The sequence below is a fragment of the Hemitrygon akajei genome, chromosome 3 (assembly GCF_048418815.1).
Source record: "Hemitrygon akajei chromosome 3, sHemAka1.3, whole genome shotgun sequence".
Taxonomy (NCBI): Eukaryota; Metazoa; Chordata; class Chondrichthyes; order Myliobatiformes; family Dasyatidae; genus Hemitrygon; species Hemitrygon akajei.
In genome coordinates, this window is record NC_133126.1 from 79537251 (window position 1) to 79560259 (window position 23009).

At 41.0% G+C, this 23009-nt stretch overlaps 1 protein-coding gene across 3 annotated transcripts in view; it reads left to right on the forward strand.

The window, feature by feature from the left end:
• LOC140725142 (spectrin beta chain, non-erythrocytic 1-like) overlaps positions 1 to 23009 on the forward strand; it is a 332123-nt gene that overhangs the window by 268122 nt on the left and 40992 nt on the right. For all 3 annotated transcript variants that reach the window (XM_073040207.1, XM_073040210.1, XM_073040208.1), the window contains 2 exons: positions 5047 to 5168; positions 9430 to 9508. In XM_073040207.1, the coding sequence (XP_072896308.1) occupies positions 5047 to 5168; positions 9430 to 9508 (201 nt within the window). The remainder of the gene's footprint in view (positions 1 to 5046; positions 5169 to 9429; positions 9509 to 23009) is intronic.

Consider the following 23009-nt stretch of genomic DNA (forward strand, 5'->3'; position numbering starts at 1 on the left):
TTTCCCAAATATTGATTGGCATCTCCCTTGAGTGAGGGGTTTAGATGGGATGGAGTTTGTTGGGTGTGTTCAGGAAGGTTTCTTGATTCAATATGTAGATAAGCCTACAAGAGGAGAGGTTGTACTTGATCTGGTATTGAGAAATGAACCGTGTCAGGTCTCTCAGTGGGAGAACATTTTGGAGATAGTGATCACAATTCTATCTCCTTTACCATAGCATTGAAGAGGGATAGGAACAGACAAGTTAGGGAAATGTTTAATTAGAGTGAGGGGAAATGTGAGGCTATCAGGCAGGAACTTGGAAGCATAAATTGGAAACAGATGTTCTCAGGGAAACGTATAGAAGAAATGTGGCAAATGTTCAGGAGATATTTGCGTGGGGTTCTGCATAGGTACGTTCCAAAGAGACATGGAAAGAATAGTAGGGTGCAGGAACCGTGGTGTACAAAGGCCGTTGTAAATTTAGTCAAGAAGAAAAGAAGAGCTTCCAAAAGGTTCAAAAAAACTCGGAAATGATAGAGATCTCGAAAAATATAAGGCTAGCAGGAAGGAGCTTAAGAATGAAATTAGGAGAGCCAGAAGGGGCCATGAGAAGGTCTTGGTGGACAGGATTAAGGAAAACCCCAAGGCATTCTACAAGTATGTGAAGAGCAAGAGGATAAGACGTGAGAGAATAGGACCAATCAAGTGTGACAGTGGAAAAGTGTGTATGGAACCAAAGGAGATAGCAGAGGTACTTAATGAATACTTTGCTTCAGTATTCAGTAGAGAAAAGGATATTGGTGATTGTAGGGATGACTTGCAGCAGACTGAAAAGTTTGAGCATGTAGATATTAAGGAAGAGGATGTGCTTAAGCTTTTGAAAAGCATCAAGTTGGATAAGTCACCAGGACAGGACAGTATATACCCCAGGCTACTGTGGGAAGTGAGGGAGGAGATTGCTGAGTCTCTGTTGATGATCTTTGCATCATCAATGAGGGCAGGAGAGGTACCGGAGGATTGGAGCATTGGTGATGTTGTTCCCTTATTCAAGAAAGGGAGTAGGGATAGCCTAGGAAATTATAGGCCAGTGAGTCTTACTTCAGTGGTTGGTAAGTTGATGGAGAAGATCCTGAGAGATAGGATTTATGAGCATAATATGATTGGGTATAGTCAGCATGGCTTTGTCAAAGGCAGGTTGTGCCTTACGAGCCTGAATGAATTTTTCAGGATGTGACTAAACACATTGATGAAGGTAGAGCAGTAGATATAGTGTATATGGATTTTTGCAAGGCATTTGATAAGGTACCCCATGCAAGGCTTATTTGGAAAGTAAGGAGGCATGGGATCCAAGGGGACATTGCTTTGTGGATCCAGACTTGCCTTGCCCACAGAAGGCAAAGAGTGGTTGTAGATGGGTCATATTCTGCATGGAGGCCGGTGACCAGTGGTGTGCCTCAGGGATCTGTTCTGGGACCCCTACTCTTATTGAGTTTTTATAAATAACTTGGACGAAGAAGTGGAGGGATGGGTTAATAAATTTGCTGATGACACAAAGGTTGGGCGCGTTGTGGATAGTATGGAGGGCTGTCAGAGGTTACAGTGGGACATTGATAGGTTGAAAAACTGGGCTAAGAAGTGGCAGATGGAGTTCAACCCAGATAGGTGTGAGGTGGTTCATTTTGGTAGGTCAAATATGATGGCAGAATATAGCATTAATGGCAAGACTCTTGGCAGTGTGGAGGATCAGAGGGATCTTGGGGTCCAAGTCCATAGGATACTCAAAGCTGCTACGCAGGTTGACTCTGTGGTTAAGAAGGCAAATGGAGCATTGGCCTTCATCAATCATGGGATTGAGTTTAAGAGCCGAGAGGTAATGTTGCAGCTATATTGGACCCTGATCAGACCCCACTTGGAGTATTCTGCTGAATTCTGGTCGCCTCACTACAGGAAGGGTGTGGAAACCACAGAAAGGGTGCAGAGGAGATTTACAAGGATGTTGCCTGGATTGGGGAGCATGCCTCATGAGAATAGGTTAAATGAACTTGGCCTTTTCTCCTTGGAGCATCGGAGGATGAGAGGTGACCTGATAGAGGTGTATAAGATAATGAGAGGCATTGATTGTGTGGATAGTCAGAGGCTTTTTCCCAGGGCTGAAATGGCTAGCACGAGAGGGCATAGTTTTAAGGTGCTTGGTAGTAGGTACAGAGAAGATGTCAGGGGTAAGTTTTTACACACACAGTGGTGAATGCGTGGAATGGGCTGCCGGCGGCGGTGGTGGAGGCGGAAACGATAGGGTCTTTTAAGAGACTCCTGGTTGGATACATGGAGCTTCGAAAAATAGAGGGTTATGGGTAAGCCTAGGTAGTTCTAGGGTAACGACATGTTCGACACAGCTTTGTGGGCTGAAGGGCCTGTATTGTGCTGTAGGTTTTCTTTGTTTCTATATTTATATTCTTCCTCTTGAAATGAATGTTAACATCATATTTGCCTTCCTCACCACAGACCCAACCTACAAATTAATCTTTAGGAAATTCTGCAAATTCTGCAAATTCTGCAAATCCCATTGCACCTCAGTTTTTTGTATTTTCTCTCGATGTAGAAAATAGTCAGCCCTTTCATTTCTTCTACCAAAGTGCAAGACCAACACTGTATTCTGTCTGCCACTTCTTAGCCCATTCTCCTAATTTGTCTAAGTCCTTCTGTAGCCTACTTCCTCAAAACTACCTGCCCTTCCAACTATCTTCATATCATCTGTAATCTTTGCAACAAAGCCAACAATTTCATCATCAAAATCATTGACATATAATGTAAAAAAATTGGTCTCAACACAGACCCCTGTGGAACATCACTGGTCACCAGCAGCCAACCAGAAAAGGGTCCCTTTATTCCCTCTCCTTGCCTCCTGCCAATCAGCCACTGTTTTATTCATGCTAGAATCTTTCCTGTAAAACCGTGGGGTCATGGAAATTTTTACAGTATTGCTCTGAGCTCCTGAATGACTCACTTCTGGCATTGATTTCTTTGGCCAGCTTCATCTGTGCTGTGGGAGACATGACACAGAGTCGTCCCCTTGTTTTCCTGTAATTGTGGCCTGTTGATCATCTGTAAGTTTAATTTCTCCAACTTCTGTAGCCTTGCCTTTTATAGCTGCCAGGGTCTTGGCTTGAGTATTCCTTTCCTAAAACTCTGCACACTCCACTGTTCTTTCTGTATTTTACAACACTCTTAATTCTTTCACCAAGCTGCTCTTGTTTGTAGGTTACTGTCAAATGTTGTGATATAATAGTGCCTTGAGACATTCTGCTATATTAAAAAAAGCTTAAATGCATGTATTGCTAGTTAGAGATCCAAATGTCTATGGACACCTGGTTGGGAATCCCTGTTCTAGATATTGCTTTGGTTTTATAGACAATTACATAGCTGTAAGTCCATAACTTTCTTTAAATGTACTTGTTTCCTTTAATTCCTCCAACTTGCTGCTGGCTTCCATAATCACCTGGTCGATATTTACTGGAGATTATGCTTATGCAGTTCACCAGACTGTGCAGTGCTGTGCAAGAGTCTTCGGCACCTTAGATTTTTTTGATATGGGTTTCAGATGGTATGGCCTCCATGGGGCCCTGATCTCAACATCATCGTGGCTTTCTGGGATTACCTGGAGAGACAAGCCAGTGAGATAGCCAAAGTCTGCAGAAGAACTGTAGCAAGTTCTTCAAGATGCTTGGAACAACCGACTGACCGATTTTCTTATAAAACTGCATAACAGTGTACCTAAGAGAATTGGAAACAAGAGAAAATCTGCAGATGCTGGAAATCCAAACAACACACACAAAATGCTGGAGGAACTCAGCAGGCCAAGCAGCCATTTATGGAAAAGAATACAGTCGATGCTTCTTTATTTCTAATTCTTCTACTTTACTCTTTCTCTCCCTCTTGAGAGTTGATACATGTTTGTTGGGATTAAATCATTTGAGTTACAATGACCTCACAAGGAGTGAATTAGCCTTTTTAAATAGTGGTTATCTGTCGGTTGGCTGAGAACTCGTCAACAATTCTATTATACCAATTACAAACATTTTTTTCAGAAATCTTGTTTCTTCAACATTTCTTTGTTTCTGGTAGACCATTTGAAGCTGAACACAAACATAATTTCAGACTACTCGTATCATTTAGGAATTTTGAGAAACAAGAAATTTACTTTTATTGGATATAATGTGTTTAATTGCATAATGGTGCTGACACTTTGCAATAGTTCAACAAAGCCAAAATGTTTTTTTTTGATGATTTTCATTTGTGCTCAGTATCTGAGACTTCTTGCTTAAGTGTCCAACAATAATCAGCCAGTATTGATGGATTCTAGTTGCCCTGATACAGTTTCTCCACAAACTCAATGCTGGGAAGAAGTCTAAATGGGAATGCAGGGAATGAATCTTTAGTGACATGTTGCACTCATGGTTTAGTATGCTTGAAGCATGTCATCATCCAGCCGCATGTAGTTTGATGCACTGTAATTGGCAAGAAAATTTTCAACAGTATCCTTGAATGGCTTCCATTTGATTTTCTCCATTTCCACTAGAAGTTATTCAAATTGCTTATCATTGATGACCTGTTTCATTTGTGGACTGACAAAGATGGCTTCCTTAGTTTTGGCATCAGTTATTCTGGGAAACAGCTATTGAAATCCTTCGTGGAATTTTATAGCCTTTCTTATAACCTGTCCTACCATGCATCATTTACCCTGCCTAAGCATGCCTGGACAAGATGGAAAACTCTTCAACATACATTGCAGTCAAGATTATAATTGACTTGAATTATGAATTAAAATAACAAATATAGGTGAGTTCAAAAAAAGAAATGGTGTGTGATAGTGAAATTTCATGATCAGCAACCTAAAATCCATATGATAAATACCCAAAATATTTGTTGTCCAGTGTAAAATAATGAAAATAATTTTATACCAAAGAATTTCCTGCCTTTGGTATTTTTCTTGAATCATAATCAGTTCTTTTGTGACATTGCAGAACATTCAATATGATATACACTTATGCTGTTTCTGTCTTATAGTTGGAGTTACTGGAGATTCGGAAAAGACAAGAAGCTGCCAGGCAGAGCCAGAAAGCCCAAGCCCAGCCTGAGGCACAACTAGTTCATGAGCAAAAAACACCTGATGCAACTCATGAAGAGAAGTGAGTGTTAATATTTCGGGTGACAACTTTGTAGTTTCTGTAGAAATTGATGTCACGGAATGTAGAGAAAGGATTAGGTATGGAAAATTGGTTGTAGCTCTATTGAGGATGACATTTCTAAACCAAATCATGACTTTTGACTTGCCTCCTCCTGTCAAAAATGGATCAATGTAGGTTTACTGCCCACCAGCTGAATGAGCCCATCTCTTTCTGGATAATGTCACTTGTATAAAGTAGCTTCAAGGAGGCGCATCCTTTACATTGCAGAGCGTGAAGTGATTCACATTGGAAGGTCAAATTTGAAAGCAAAATTCAGGGTTAATATCAGGATCTTTAGCAGTCTGGTGGAACAGATCTTGAGGTCCATATCCATTGATCCCTCAAAGTTTCCACATTAGTTGATAGGGTTGTTATGGTGTGTTGCCCTTCAATGGATTGAGTTCAAGAGCTGCGAGTTAATGTTACAACTCTATAAATCCTGGTTAGACCACACTTGGAATATTATGTTCAGTTCAGTCTACCTTATTATAGGAAGAACGTGGAGGCTTTACACCGAGCGCGCCACTTTGTGAGCCGGTTCGAGTGCGCTGGGAAGTGGGTCGCCACATAACCCCCCCACCATGAATGTGGTCGAAACGCTGGCGGGTGGGGTGGAACTGCTGCAGCAGGGCTTTGGTGTGCCGCTGCACCTTGGCTGTTTGGCAGTGCATGCATGTTCTGGCCCATTCACTGACCTGCTTGCAGAGTCCGTGCCAAATGAACCTGTTGGCTACCGTCCAGATGGTTGACCTGATGGAGGGGTGCGCTAAGTTGTGAATGGAGTTGAAAACACACTGCCGCCAGGCTGCCAAGACAATGGGACGGGGCTGGCCGGTGGCAACGTCACAGAGTAGGGTCCTCTCACCTGGGCCTACGGGGAGGTCCTGGAGCTGCAAACCGGAGCCTGCGGTTCTGTAACTTGGGATCTCCTCGTCTGCCTGCTGCGCCTCCGCCAAAGCTTCATAGTCTACCCCCCAGCTTGAATGTTAGGTCTGGAGAGAGCGTCCGCCACGACATTGTCCTTTCCCGAGACATGCCGGACATCCGTTGTGTATTCAGAGATGTAGGACAGATGTCGCTGCTGGTGGGGCGACCAGGGGTCGGATGCCTTCGTGAAAGCAAAGGTAAGCAGTTTGTGGTCTGTGAACGCGGTGAAGGGCCTACCTTCTAAGAAGTACCTGAAGTGCCGGATTGCCAGGTATAATGCCAACAGCTCCTGGTCGAAAGCACTGTATTTGAGCTCGGCTGGTCATAGGTGTTTGCTGAAGAACGTCAGGGGTTGCTAGCGACCCTCAATGAGTTGTTCCAGCACCCCACCGACCGCCGTGTTGGATGCGTCCACTGTGAGGGCGATAGGGACGTCCGTTCTGGGGTGCACTAGCATCGCGGCATTTGCCAAGGCTTCTTTGATTTTAACGAAAGCAGCTGTGGACTCCTCGTCCCAGGTAATTTCCTTGCCCTTACCCGACATCAGGGCGAACAGGGGGCGTATGATTTGGGCTGCTGAGGGGAGGAAGCGGTGGTAGAAATTCACCATACCCACGAATTCCTGCAGGCCTTTGATTGTGTTGGGTCGGGGGAAGTGGTGGGCCGTGTCTACCTTAGCGGGCAGAGGGGTTGCCCCGTCTTTAGTAATCCTGTGGCCCAGGAAGTCGATGGTGTCGAGCCCGAACTGGCATTTGGCCGGGTTGATTGTTAGGCCGTATTCATTCAGTCGGGCGTAGAGTTGACGGAGGTGGGACAGATGTTCCTGACGACTACTGCTGGCTATGAGGATATCATCCAAATAGATGAAAGCGAAGTCCAGGTCGCGTCCCACCACGTCCATTAACCGCTGGAACGTCTGTGCAGCATTCTTTAGGCTGAACGGCATGCAGAGGAACTCAAAACGGCCAAACGGGGTGATGACTGCCAATTTGGGGACGTCGTCCAGATTCATCGGGATTTGATGGTATCCCCGGACGAGGTCTACCATGGAGAAGATCTGTGCACCGTGCAGGTTTGTTGCAAAGTCCTGAATGTGTGGCACAGGGTAGCGGTCCGGTGTTGTAGCCTCGTTCAGCCTGCGGAAGTTGCTGCATGGTCTCCAACCCCCGGCTGCTTTGGGCACCATGTGCAGGGGGGAGGCCCATGGGCTGTCAGACTGCCGTATGATCCCCAATTCCTCCATCCTCTTGAACTCCTCCTTCGCCAGTTGGAGCTTGTCCGGGGGAAGCCTTCGAGCATGGGCGTGGAGGGGTGGTCCTTGGGTCGGGATGTGGTTCTGTACACCGTGTCTGGGCATGGCTGCCGTGAACTGCAGTGCCAGAACCGATGGGAAATCCGCCAGGACTCTGGTGAAGTTGTTGTCGGACAGGGTGATGGAGTCTAGGTGTGGGGCCGGCAACTGGGCTTCACCCAGGGAGAACGTTTGAAAGGTCTCGGCGTGAACCAGTCTCTTCCTGGACAGGTCGACCAGTAGGCTGTGAGCTCGCAAATAATCCGCCCCCAGGAGTGGTTGGGCTATGGCAGCCAGTGTGAAGTCCCACATGAACCAGCTGGAGACGAACTGTAGCCGCACCGTACGGGTGACGTAGGTCCTTACTGTGCTGCCGATCACAGCCCTCAGGGTGGAACCTGGTTCTCTGTTGCGGGTGTCGTAACTCGTCGGAGGTAAGACGCTGATCTTGGCTCCGGTGTCGACCAAAAAGCGGCGTCCCAATTGCTTGTCCCAGACATACAGGAGGCTATCCCGATGGCCAGCCGCCATAGCCATCAGCGACGACTGGCCCTGGTGTTTCCCGGGAACTTGCAAGGCGGGCGACAGCGGCGGGCTTCTGCGCCCCACCGCTGGTGGTAGAAACACCATTGTTCATTGGTCTTCTCACTCCTGCCTCTGGGGTGAGCGGGCTCTGCAGCCGGGCTTCGTCTGGTTTGCTGCTGGGAGCGTGGCCTGGTGATCTGTGCGACGGACACCCCACTCTCCTTCTTGGCTTTCCACAGCACGTCTGCCCGGGCCGCCACCTTCCGGGGGTCACTGAAATCCGCGTCGGCGACTGTATGAACTCCTCAACCTGGGCAGCCGTCTCCTGGTCGAGGGAGCTCACCACGTAGTAGTAACATGTGGCATCCGAGGTTATCTGCCGAACGTGGAATTGGGCTTCTGCTTGCTGGAACCATAGGTGAGGTCGCAGCATCCAGAAGCTTGGCAGTTTTAACAAAACTGCATGAACAGATGCGGCGTCGTTCATCTCCGGTCCAAATATTATTTGGGCCGTCGGGGTCACCAATTGTAGCGGTGTGCTACACGCAGCGCTGAAATAACGACATGCAGTCGGTGAGTTGCAGTTGCGAAAGAGATTTATTCAAACTTCGCGGCCTCGCTTTGAAGCCTTCCTGATCCCGCCCTCCCCGGGCGGGAATGCTGTAGGGGGCATGTATTCACAGTCCCATCCCGCGCGCGGGCTTTTCCCCTTGCTGGTGAAGCAGGCTTGGCGCCCTCTTTGGGACCGGCCTCAATGCCGGCGCGCGCCACTTTGTGAGCCGGTTCGAGTGTGCTGGGAAGTGGGTCGCCACAAGTTTAGGACTTTATTCCCTAGAGAAGAGGAAAATAAGGGGAAATTTGACAGAACTATGAGAGATAGTGATAGAATAAATGCAAGCAGGCTTTTTTTCACTGAGATTGGGAGAGAGTTGAACTAGAGTTCATAGGTTTAGTGTGAAAGATGAAATATTTAAGGGCAGCCTGAGGAGGAACTTCTTCGCTCAGAGGATGGTGAGAATGTGGAATGATCTGCCAGCAGAAGTAGGGGATGGGGTTTGATTACAACATTTAAGAGAAGTTTGGATGGGTACATGGATGAGGGTGGTATTGAAGGTTATAGTCCAGGTGCGGATTGATGGGATTAGGCAGTATAACAGTTCAACACAGACTAGATGGGCCAAAGGGCCTGTTTCCCTCCGGCAGTATTCTATAAGACTATGTCACTAAAGCAAGTCATAGTGTTGTAAAGCACAGAAGTGTCCCTGTCAATTACCATGGCCGTGCCAATATTATTGTCCATGTACACCAATCCCAATTGCCTGAATTAGAACTTTTCCTAAAATCTGATCAATTCTACTGTATTTAGATGTTAAGCACTTAACCTTTTGAAATTAATTTTCTTTATTTTCTTTTCAGACAAAAAACGCAGAATAGAAATGTGCCAGAGCCATGTTGATAATGCTTTCTCCTTTCCCTTAGGGCACAGAAAGAGGGGTGGAACATGGAAGTTCAGGAGGCAGCAGAAATAACCCCTCACGTAACAGAAGAACCATCACTGGTCAGTTACCAATCTAAATTCTGTCATAGTTCTCATCGTTTCAAGGCAACCTAGAGTGCCAACCGTCATCCTCTCTCAGCCCCTCTTGTTTTGCCGGTTTTTCCTTTATTTTAATCCTTCACCTATTTTCCTCAGCTACAAAAGTGTTTTAAAATTTAAAGAAAAGATGATGACCATGCAGTGATAAAAATTAAAAATGAAAATAAATAAGAATGATTCTCTGAATTGGACACTGATGCCTTCAGAACAAGAATTTGTCTTGGTTGGTAGCCAAAGCCCTAGCTGTCCATTATGTTCTCTGTCTAATATTCAGTTCCATTCTTGCCTGCTTTAATTTACCATCCAAGGTGAATTTCCACCCATTGAAGTTGGGGGTATGATGAATAATAAAGTTAACGCACCCCCCAAGAAATTTACAATATCATCAGTAAATTGCATCATTGTGGAAACATAACCTAGAGCAGCTCTAGTCAAATGCATAGCCTTCTCATATACGTGACATGTATCTTATTCCATTTCATATATGCATATGAGAATGCACAGAGGTTATAAAATTTGAGTTAATTCTATATAACGGTCACGAAGTGTGGTGCCTGTGTTATATCCATGAGGCATTTAGATCTTTATTGCTCTGTGTGGATTTTTACTTTTGTAAATCAATTTCCATAATTCATCTTTTTACTTTACCTACAATAATGGCAGGAAAATATCTGCCAATCAGTTGGGTTTTAACCGAAGTCCGTGAATGAGGGAGGAAATGTCCACTGTAAATTATCTCTATTTACCCCCTTTCACAAGAAAGCTCATTGGACAGCAGCCCTCTTTTGCACCAGCTTATAGCATGTCAATAGTCACGGGTGTGACACCATACAGTACCTGTTTGGGCAACAGGGCACTTTGTCTCTACTGTTGTGCTAAGCAGTTGCCCTTAATTTATAAAACAGCTTGCAGAAAGCATCTTAGGCGTGTTCCTAATTTAGTGAAGCCATCAATAAAATCTGGCAGGATTTGTGACTTTAGTTTGTTAACCTTTGAAATACTGCTGCCATTAATTTCACTGTCCTCCTACAGGGAATTTCCAAAAACTGCTGCTAGAAATGCTTGGTGGTGATGCCCAGCACATGACCTGATGGGAGAGTCTCAGTGATCACTATGGCTGGTCTCCCAAGACCAGGCTTTCCCACTTCAGCTGTGCTGCTGAAAACAATGTTCCCCCAAATGCAGGATTCTCAGTTTCAAACCTTGTGGCAAGGGGGAGCTCCATTCAGAGGGGATAAAGGTGCATGGCTGGACCAAGCACCCCCCCCAAAGGAAGGAGAAAAAGACTGCAGCCAGCTAAGTCCAGACCTTCTACCATTCTCTGACATAGTAGCCAAATACTGAAAATACTTCTAAGCTGTTTGGCTGTTGTCAAGCTAATTGTTTCTAAACTATGATATTATTTATATCATGTAAATGTACAAACCCACTTACAGTAAAAATGTAGAACAAATTTTAAAATACAAGAAACAAAATTACAACTGAAAATCTATGAATAAAAGACCTGCTAAGCTCTTCAACTCACTTTAAACACATTTCATCACTTAGTAATAATTTTGAAAAAAATCTTGAAGTTCATCCCATTCCTTTGACTAAAGTGGAACTGTAAAACGTAAATTTTAAGTAAAATAGCTGCAATAGTGTTTCACCAATTAGACCATAAGACGTTGGAGCAGAATTAGGCCATTCAGCCCATCGACTCTCAACCATCCTCCTGCCTTCTTCCCATACCCTTTCATGCATAGTTTTACCAAGAGTTCATTGAAAAGTATTTTTACACCAAGAGCTTATCAACTAAACGTTCATGCTGAGAAAAATACCTCAGACTTTTGTAACCATAAAGCCAAGGGGAAACAAAAACAATTTCTTTCCAGGAACAGCCTCCCAATCTGATCTCCATGAAGTTTGCTCCTAAGCACGGAACCATAAACTGTGTCTCCTGGATTTCTATATTAGCGTGGGCACCCTCAGAAATGCAGACTGCTCTCACTCATGCAGAGTGAAGTTAAGGAATGCCGATGAGTTATGAATGTCTCTATTTGGAGTTCTGGACATTGTATAAAACAATGGAATATAAAAGCACTGTGTCTTGCTTGAATGGAGGGTTTTTCTTTTAGCGTGTCACACCAGACAGTCAGCCTGGCGCGTGGTTGAATGGAGGTGAATTTTGCATTTTGCTTATGTGGCAGAGAAAGAAAAATATGGACACTAGCCCCACCTTCACTGCTACCTCAACTGAAAATAATAGCTTTCACAAGTAATATTAATGATGAAGCAGGAATTTCCACTTAAAGGACGCAGCAACTGACTATAGTTATAAATCCACATGGGACAGTGCCTCATGGATATAACAGAGTTCTGGCATTAACTGAGGGAGACCAATCAAAACCTGTCAAGAGCATTTATGTCATATTTTTATAATTCTATTTCAATAAGAATTCTGCAATGCTCAGCATCTTTTTAATCCAAAATTTGGTAGTGTCCACAAAGTGGAGGTCAAACTATGAGATTCTTTAAGAGCAGATTGGTAATCAATTTGCTAAAAAAAAAAAAGAGGTGTACAGCTGATTAAAGTTGCAGTATTCATTTTTCTGGGATTGGGTACTGGAGTAGTGTTTCCATAGGTACATTTACACAACTAAAGCTTTCAGTACCCTTTCATGTTTTGTTGTTTAATTTCCAATGATATATCTGAAATATCTAAGAATGATGATGGTGATCTTTGTGGTGTTACTTTAAAACTGGGCCAAGTACAAGCGATTCCTGTCTGAATGGAAATATATATATATATGACTTTAATAAATGGGGAGAGGGAGCAAAGTTACTTTTGGTTGCTGTGCATTAGTGACGTTATGAATGCAGCTTGAAAATTTCACATTTTGTCAGTTCTGTTGATATTATGTCAAAATGAATCAATCAAATTCTGTTTCTGTCTTCACTGGTTCAGAGCAACCAGAGGAAATTTCCATTACCACTCTGGGCTTGCTTTGTTGAAGATGTCATTGATTGAGGGGAAGGGGAAATGATACTGCAGCTTTAAAGGTTACTTGAGTCCAAGAAGATTTATTTTTCCTCTCTGTGAAACTTGTCTGTGGGATATTTTTGTTAACACAACTAAATTAGTGATTCCTGCAAGATATTATGGAAAATTGTTCCATTCCAAACCCAATGCTGATCAATGTACTGTACTTCATGCAGATGAAATGCTTTTGATAGTACACCAAAGTGGTTGATTGAATCGGTAGGTACAAATAGGTGTGATAGAGTGATTGCCAAGTGTAGATTTTTTTTAATCGTTTGTACACCATGATGGAAACAGCTTCATATTTGGTAATGAGACTTGTCATAGCAACCACAGTTCCTGTTGAATCAGTACCCTTTGGTTTCCTGCTCTCAGTCTGCCTTGCTTTGTCTTGCATAACAATCTATTGTTTTGGGATGGCTTTTGCTCCAGATTAACCAAGTAACATTATCATCGCTGGCTCTGCTTGTATTTTTATAATATGACAAGGAACAATGAAGATTTTGGAGAAACGGCTTTGCCTGGCACTCCTGTTTGTTTATTTCACACAGACTTAGTGCAAGAGTTATTGGAACAAGAATCTGGTGGTTATTTGGGAAATTAATAATAATTACAATGTTATTTGTATTCATTAACCTTCTGCCTTTACAAACCATCAGATGCAGACTTGCTTAGCTGTTCCTCAGTAATACAAATGTGATGCACGTTTATACTTTGCTTTAAAGATTTTCAGGGATGGATCGCAATAATTTTTGGATATACAAGTTCAGGAATTCTGGCCTTTTGAGAAATTAATAGTCTGTCACTAATTCAGAGATCATGGAAGTGCAGCATTCTGCTCTTCCTAAGATCTATGAAATGCACTCTAGTGAGGAAGTCAGTCATCAAAGAAAGAGGTGTGATATTGAAGCAGTAATCCACAATGCCCACTGGCTTTAAGGTGGGAACCCACAGAACTGCAGGATCGCTTAATGTGCCATTTTACATTTTGGGAGCATGAAGCAATATGATGGGATGAGGCTGAGGCAAGTATGCATGCTGTAGATGTTCTCTTTTTTACAACGAGCATACTAAGTTTCAACAGTAGAAGCAGAGTACACAATCAAAATTGATGTTTCAGCTATGAAACTGAAAGAGGGAAAGGCATGCTCTTCAAAAGAGTAATGGGTATTAAACTTCTGTAAACATTCTTCAGCCTGTTTTCCATCACTCAGCAGAATAGTTCCTTAAACCCAGTTTAAAAAAAGCCTTTGATCCATAGAGAAACATTTGGGATTTCATATACTGTACTGTCTACCTTGCTTCAAGAGAAATAACAATAGCATCCAAGGACAAGTTATAACCAGCAACAAGATTCAAATGGGTGCTTTTGAGACAAGCATCAGGGATGCCTAGAGTTAATAATGTGATCTCGGGCTGTTTTAACTCCAAGATCTTGCCTCCATGTCAGCAAATATGACTTCATTTGACATTTGCTGGTTTTGCAAGCTATGATCACAACAGACCAATTTAAGTTCAGACTGGTATCATGCAAAACTGCATCATCGGTCCAATATTCCAATCAAACTTCTTTGTCAATATGCTGTACTAGGGGAACTCATCTATTGGGCAAATAGGAAATTGCTAAACCTAATCACATCAACTTCAACTTCAGTTCCAAGATCACTCCAATTTCATTCATCAAGTGGCATAATAATGCCGTTATATGAATGTTCAGGGACCAAGATCAAGTCATTACTGCCTCATTCATGGACAGAAGTGAAGGACCACAGCAAAACAACATGCTCAACCAGCCTGCATCTATTAAACAACACGGCTGCCAGATAATGAAGGTCCAGGATGAGATTTGGAACCCGTGGGCTACTTCTCCTGACACAGGAGCCACCTCTCAATGGAGACAGACATTGATGATGAAATTCACCATTGCATCAACTAAGGAAAAGTGTGTCTAAAGATTAAGACTTGAAACCTGGCACAATAGCTCATGGTCGTATGACCAGCAGTTACCTAATCCCTCAATATGTTTCTGAGAAATGAACTACCTACTGCAGGCATCTCAAATCACCAGAAAGGTACCATATCACTATCTCTGCAAAATCTTCTAAATCCACTGGCAGAATAAGGAAAGCATAGTCAATATCCTTCCCAGGTCAACATTTCTGTGTTCCACATCCTGATTAAACTCAGTCAAATCAGTTGGGCAAATCATGTCATTTCCCTGCCCATCACTAGACCCTGGCACAGATACTTTATTCTGACAGTCATGGGAAGAGATTACCAGCTGGACTTAGGAAACATTTAAGGATGCTCTCAAAACCACCTCAAGGAAGTGTAACATCCCCACCAGCTTGTGGAAATCTCTGACCCATGACTGCTCAGACTGGAGGAGAAGCACTCATGATGGTGCTGAGAATTTTGTTTTATTCTTTGGAATACATCACTTCCAAACTGTGGTAGATTCTACTGTTCCCACATTGGCTTCATCGGACACCTCAGTTTGAAATGAATGCCAGTAAATAAGTGGAAAAATGTAATGATACACATATGAGTGAGTGTGTGTGTGCGTGTGTGTGTATATACATACACTGGTGTGTATAGGGGATATGGGCAGAAGAAGCTAGAATCTGTAGTCAAGTCAAGTCAAGTCAAGTCACTTTTTATTGTCATTTCGACCATAACGGCTGGTACAGTACACAGTAAAAACGAGACAATGTTTTTCAGGACCATGGTGCTACATGAAACAGTACAAAAACTACACTGAACCATGTAAACCAGCACAAAAACTACACTAGACTATAGACCTACCCAGGACTGCATAAAGGGCACAAAACAGTGCAGGCAGTACAATAAAGACAATAGGCACAGTAGAGGACAGTAGGTTGGTGTCAGTCCAGGCTCTGGGTACTGAGGAGTCTGATAGCTTGGGGGAAGAAACTGTTACATAGTCTGGTCGTGAAATCCTGAATGCTTCGGTGCCTTTTCCCAGATGGCAGGAGGGAGAAGAGTTTGTATGAGGGGTGCATGGGGTCCTTCATAATGTTGATTGCTTTGCGGATGCAGCGTGTGGTGTAACTGTCTGTAATGGCGGGAAGAGAGACCCCGATGATCTTCTCAGCTGATCTCACTATTCGCTGCAGAGTCTTGCGATCCGAGATGGTGCAATTTCCGAACCAGGCAGTGATGCAGCTGTTCAGGATGCTCTCAATACAACCTCTGTAGAATGTGGTGAAGATGGAGGGTGGGAGATAGACTTTTCTCAGCCTTCGCAGGAAGTAGAGATGCTGCTGGGCTTTCTTTGCTATGGAGCTGGTGTTGAGGGACCAGGTGAGAATTCTCCGTCAGGTGAACACCAAGAAATTTGGTGCTCTTAATGATCTCTACGGAGGAGCACTTCAGCTTTTCCACAGGCAAAGAAGAAAGTAAAAATCATACTTTGGCTACTTCTGCTCCAAGTCTAGGTTTCTCTTTGTGTTGTCTTCAGCTTGTGTGAAAATCACAGTTCCTTCCTCCCAGTGAGGAGTTAAGATTGGATTTGGAGCATGTTAGTTTAAACAGATGTGCATCCTGCAGAAATGAAGGAGGATTGGTGTCTCTGCTACCTTGTAGACAGAGGGATTAAGGCAGGACATTGGGAGGTAAATTACTTGCTGATCAATTCCAATTGCCTTCCTGAGCAATTTCCATCTGTCAGGCTGGATTAAAGTTGATCTGCCAGCTAAAAAAGTGTCCTGAATGTGATTTTGTGGTTTCTCTGATTTGTGATTTCTTGTACCTCCAGCTCACTCATTTACTATTGATCTTTCAGTTGTGCTAAATTGTAGACAGAACCTGTTGTGTGTCATAAGGGAAATGAATCGAGGTTATCCAACCCTGTCTAAATCCATTTTATAAAGGTTGATTTTACTTCACTTTATTTATAGTTCACCACAATGAGACACACAAGCCTGTAGAAATGGTGTGATGATTGATAATAACCTGTATTAAAGCTAATGCCATGAAAGTGGTCAATTGTCCAAAGGTCATCTGCTAGATGGAAATTTACTGTGAGAGATCCATGTAAAGAAATGTGGTCCCAATTTCTTAGTTTAAAAAAATGGAAAAATGAACTCAAATCCAATCTTTTTGCAGTTCTTTAATTCAATGCACTTTATTTCCCCATACATTTTAATATTGTGCTTAAAATGTATTGCTAGTTGGTAGCAATATATGGTTGTCAATAAAACCAGATTTCAGAAGTGAAGAGTATGTAGCTTTTAAAATATCATGAGTTTACTGAAGGGGTGTGAATTTCCAGTAAATGATTCCTTGCTGGCATCCTTACTCAAGTACATCAAACTGGATGTTTGATAGGACAAAAGGAATTGAAGCCAAACATGATCCTGATTTAACCAGTGTCCATATAGGTTTATATCCAAACTGTTCACCAAATGACAGCATAACCAAGCGTAGAAAGCTTTTCTTTTTTACAGCTCAGTTTCTCTCTCCGTGGGTAACGTAGCTCAGGCTGAATCAGCTTATTCAGCAAAGTCTTGATCAGACCTTAACTTCCACAACAGCTGCTAATCACAGTGGGATTTACCGTACAGATACAGGCCAATCTGGCAGTGTCTGTGTTCCATGTATGCTTTTCTCAGCTGAAGTATCAATTAATACTCTGAATCTCTAAACTAAATACAGCAATAGAAAATTCCCCATATATGAGCATTCTGCAATCCAGCCGTGATTAGAAAGGTACATAGAAAGTTGCAAATGAAATACTGTATATTCACTGTTAAATTAAATCTTATTCAATTTAGAGTTAGATAAATGGTCTGATAATTATTTCTTGGTTATCACTAAATATAAATGCATGGATTACCACCACAATCCTTCATTACTATCAACACTGGTCTTCATCTTTTCAGTACAGATAGATAAAATGACATTGGGACAGGAATTTCTCTCAGATCACAATCTTTATGTACAAATTTATGATGAGATGAACAAATGTGGTGTAGACTGAGTCTGGGATTCAAATGATGGTTTTTAACTCCATTGTGTCTTTCATGATTTTACAGCCTTACTTTTCAATATCTCTATTACTTTTGATACATACAGAACTACTTATAATGTTAATTCATATATAAATAGTGGAATAAACAGACAAAAACAAGTAAAGCATTTATTCAGCTACCAGCTTCAAAAATATTCAAAGGAAAACTGAAAGTTTGCCATTATTGTTTTACATTTCCTGAGGGCAAAATTCCTTGGCCAAAATTAAAATATTTGATAGTTCCTCATCAACCAGTAGATGGTAGTACAACAAAGCCTAATTTTGGCAGTGATGCAAAAAAGACAAGGTTTTCTTACAAGGAATTGGTTGTGGGTCGATTGAGGTGTGTGTGTGTTTTTTAAACTTTTACTTTGCTTCACAATCAGATTTGAAAGAAAAATATCAAGAAGCAATGCATCAATGAAATTGTGCTTTTTCTTTAATTATTGTCGGCATTTTAACCCTAATGAAATTACAGAAATGGGATTATGTAAATAGTCTCTGCATCTTGAAAGTCTAACTATAAGAATAAAATTTTTATATGTGGAGTTATCAGCTTGTTACTAAGGCTTGTTAACTTTGACTTTGGTCAGTGTCCTCAATCACAAATTATTTAACCACCCTTCTCCTTTTCTTATCACCGTGTTGTTGTCTAGTCTGTTTTCTAGTATTAGCCTTTGGTCTTAGATTTCTTAATTCCAGAAGTGAGTGACTTGATTAATTATGGAATATTAATTAAATGGGCTTAGTACTTTTATTCTCCTCACTGAGTGTGAATGGAAGAACAGAAATTCCTCCCATGTTGAAACACTAATGTGAGCTTCATAGCAAGCTGTGTTTAACACAAAACATTAATACAACACAAAATTATCCTGCTGACTGCATTGCAGACTGTAATATTGCCTGGGAACTGAGGGTATAAACTCATCCAGATAGCGTTTTCAAACTTATTCTCTGATTTTAACAGTTGTAAACAAAAAGAAAACTATAGATGCTGAAAAACTGAAATACAAACAGAAACTGCTGGAAATATACTCAGCAGGTCAGGCAGCATCTGTGGCAAGAGAAACAGAGTGGCTATTTCAGGTTAATGACTTTTCCCCCCAATCAGAAATGATCAAAACAAAGTCATTAACCTTAAATATTTACTCTTTCGCTCTCTACAGTTTCTGCCTGATATGCTGACTATTTCTAATATATTCTGTTATTAGTTATGGCTGCCAGAGCCCGACTTGGTTGCACATACACATGTATTCGCACTGTTCAGTTTTCTCTCCTGAATTGCTTATGATTTTGTTATTCATTCTGCTGTGCTCTTTGTATTTTTTGGTATTTTTCCCAATTACTTTCCCTTCCTTGCATTCTGATATAAATGTATTTTCAATCCAGCCACAATGTTCTCTTAAAAATGTTCCTGTTCAGTTTTTCCTCCAGAGATTTTAAATAAAAGTCTTGCTCCTTGACATGATTTTTGTTGAAAATGTGTTTGTGTTGCTTGCCTTTTTATTTTGATCCGCTGCTCTGCTGTTGAAAACCTAATTTTGTCACTTGCCATTTCCTTCAATTTACATCGGCATGGTTCATTCTTCATTGACTATTGTGTAGAAAATGAAGTTGCACAACAATTCAAAAAGCAAAAGAAGATTACAGAAAATAAATTGTATAAATACTGCCAAGCAAGCAAATGCAGTTCTAAATTTTAAATCTAAAATAAATTGTGGAAAATTAAAGATAGAAGTCAATCTGGAAAGACTCACTTTGTCCTCACTGTTGTCCATTGTATCTCTGGACACTTGACATGAGGAAGAGAGAACCTGGAAGAACAATACTTGCACCTAGAGTGGTGCTACTCGTTTAACTTAACGTGAATATGGCACCCAGTATATGGCAGCTTATATACATGCCAGATATAAGCTACTTTTCAAAACAGTCAGTTTAATCTTGTGGGTAAATTTCTGGATTTCTAGCCACTAGTCTATATTGTTGATCTTGAACTGCTGGGATTTTTTAAAGCACTGAAACGACTGGATAATTGTGAATATTCAACTGATTCACTAATGTCCTTCAGGGACAGAGATCTGCCATCCATATCAAGTCCTGATCCATTTGTCACAGGGCTTTACATTACAGAAACAGACCTTTCAGCCCATCATGTCAATGGCTACCATCAGGTACCTATCTATACCAGTAGTTGATCTGTGCCCTTTTTGTGTGTTGATGATTTAAGTCCAGTTACTTGAAATGCCATGGAAGTATATTCCTCCACAGTCACCTTGAGTGAAAATGTTCTTACTTCAATCTCTTACCCCTTACCTTCAGTCTACATCCTCTAGATTCAGCTGACGGGAAATGTTGGCTATTATCTATGCTATCCATATTTCCATTGAATTTTAACTGATATTCTCAGATCAGATACCCAGAATTATGGCTATTAGACCACTATTTTTTTGTCTGACAACCTACCAATTCGGTTGACTTTCAAGTCCTGTGACATAGCCTGGCAAGATGCTCAATTCAGGGCCATGAAGGTGGACAGTAAACTGGCAGCATCCACGTTTCTATAAATACATATTTTAAAATTCTGATATTCAGGGACAGAAGTCTTTGGGAAATATTGTTCTGAGAAATTGGATTGCTGTTTTGATTCACGCTCCTTGACTCAACATGGCTTGAAACACAATGATGACCAGCAGAACGTTTTGCACTTCTTCAGAAGTTTGATCAACTACACTCCAACATGAATGGAACTTGCACATGGGAAACAGGTTTAGTTCAGGCATGTATGAAAATTATGCTGTTTGCTGTGAAATGCTCTTTTTTTTAGGACATTGCAGGGGAAATTTTTCGAAGATTAGCTTTATTTATCACGTGTGCATCGAAAACATTGAAACATGCAGTGAAATGCATGAAATCAGTTCCTGACGTGGGAGTACTGGTCTCTTAGATGAGACTATACTATTTGGCTCCAAATAGTCAGTGCATTTCAAAGAACAAATATGTAACTAAATAGCAGCAAGACTTAAAGCAAAAGGATGATATATTATAAATTCTCCCCAATTCCGTCTGCAAGTAATTTCAGTATTTATCCTTGCTTGTCTTTTCCTTTTAATATGCTACCAAAGCGCACTCAGTTAATTTTTTAATGTTACTTGGTAGTTTACTATGCAATCTTGCATTTGTTTATCATTTTGTTCTGCTGAGTTTTGAAAAGTACCCAGTGCTTAGGTCTATATCATTTCAGACAACCTTGTTTGACTTAATGACATCTGAGTTACTTCTGGAATCAGACATATTGTAGATGCAACTTTCCAATGGACTAAATGAATCTTCATATTTCAGCATGTATGTATAGTGATCCTATGCAATCAGTAGACTGTTCCAATGATTACAGCAGTTTGAGCAGATAAAAAGGAAAAATAAGACTTATTTGTGGTATATGTGATAAACGTATGAGGTAATCAAGCTACATCTAAAGCTAATGTTAGCAGCAAATAGATACAGCTAAAAAGCATTAAAAAAAAAAGTCAAATTCCGACTTGGTGTTGCAAGAAGAATAGTTTCGTTTACAATGTCGTGGGCAGTCTTAACTTTCAGGTAGATTGCATTATCCTCAATTACCTTATCCAATCAGGCAGATATCTGATGCAACAGATTTTAAAACTTTCTTCAGATCAGTTTCTGCAGAGTAAGCAGTTGGTCAAGAGTTTATGATTATCAGAGAAACAACCCATTCTCTTTGAACTGTGACGGTTTATGAAATTAAACCACACAGTTAAGAACTTAGGAACAGGAATGGATCTTTCAGCTGCTTGAGCTTGTCCTGCCACAATTCGATAGATAATGGCTGCTCTTGGCTTAACTCCATTTATCTGCTTAGATTTATTCCCATTGATATCCCTTATATACAAAAACTTCATTTGTTTCTTGAAAATTTCCTTGATTGTGCATCCAAGGCTTCAAAAGACCTCAACATTTTCAGTACCTTTTGTGTAAGAAGGTATTTCTATATTTCACTGATGTTCCAATTTGAATCTGATATTATAAGATTAAAGGATTAGGACTTCTTGAATACTGAAAAGTTAAGAAATCCAGGTATCCCGATTTAAATTTTCAAAACTCGTTTAAAACTTATTACCAAAAAAAACTTCCTTTGCATTGTCTGAATAGTGTTAACTTTGATGTGGTGTTGACCATTGAATACAGCCCTCAACCCACCCAACTCACAGACCTAAAGGCACAAGTTTTCAAATGCATCACCAATGCTCACTGGTCTTCAGCACTCGGGAAGGAAGACCATAAGTGTGGGCCCTATTTTGTTTGAAACACCCAGATGAAGATATGCTGGAACACCTTGCCTTTGCAGAGGTAACTGAAGTTGAAAAGTGTCTATCATGAAGCAAAACTGGTAAGTTTTTAATATGAATGAAATTGACAACTAAATTTTAAATAACATGGAATATGGCCTATGATACGAGTTGAGATAAGGCATTGTGGCCACATAACTGCTAAAAAAAACACAAAATAATACCTTTGATGTACAGTAAGATCAATTAGCAGTCAATAAACAAGTAATCTCCTGTGTTGATTACAATGGAAGGCACCTTGACTTGCTCAATAAATAATGAAGGAGCAAACCATAAAATCTATTACTGCTGTTGTATCTGAAAAAGGGGTCCAATATCTGAGCAGCCTCATGATCAAAATTATTTTTTTTGGAAAGAAATGGTCCAATTTATATTTCTGGGAAATATTTCTGGAGGGGCTGTCTTTGGGCATATCAATTACAAAAATCAAGAGTCCACTTACAAGTCATCTAAGCAGTAGATCATCTACTAGTACTTATTCTGTAAGATGTTTAAACATAACACCTCTAGATTTGAAACTAAAATAAAATAAAGCTTGCAATTAGCATGCATGATTAAAACTGTAAAAACACAGAGAGCTACACATTTCAGTGTTTAAGAGAAGGAAACGATGCATTTATGTTCAAGTAAAATTAAAATTATCTCCAGTTTAGAATGAATATTGAAACATCGATTCTCATAACAGGAAGAATAATTCTACCAAATCAGGTGTACGTCTTTTCTCCTATCGAAGTTTGTGACTCTTGATTTTTTCGTAAATCATAACTTAAAGATTTTGAAGGCATGATAAAGGATAATGTTTGTATTACTTGCACAATGTGTAACATTGTAATAGATTTCTTCACTGGGTTGGAGGAAAGGAAAGCTGTCTTGAATTTGATCAAATATTTTTTTCTTTGGTTGATAAATGCTAATTTAGAAAAAAGTTGCATCAAATTCATGTCTTCAGATGGAAGAAATAATTCAGAGGGACTGCTAGTGAAATTGGTCCTGGCTTATACACATTAAATGTCTTTAAAACTGATTTTGTTTTATATGTTCCCA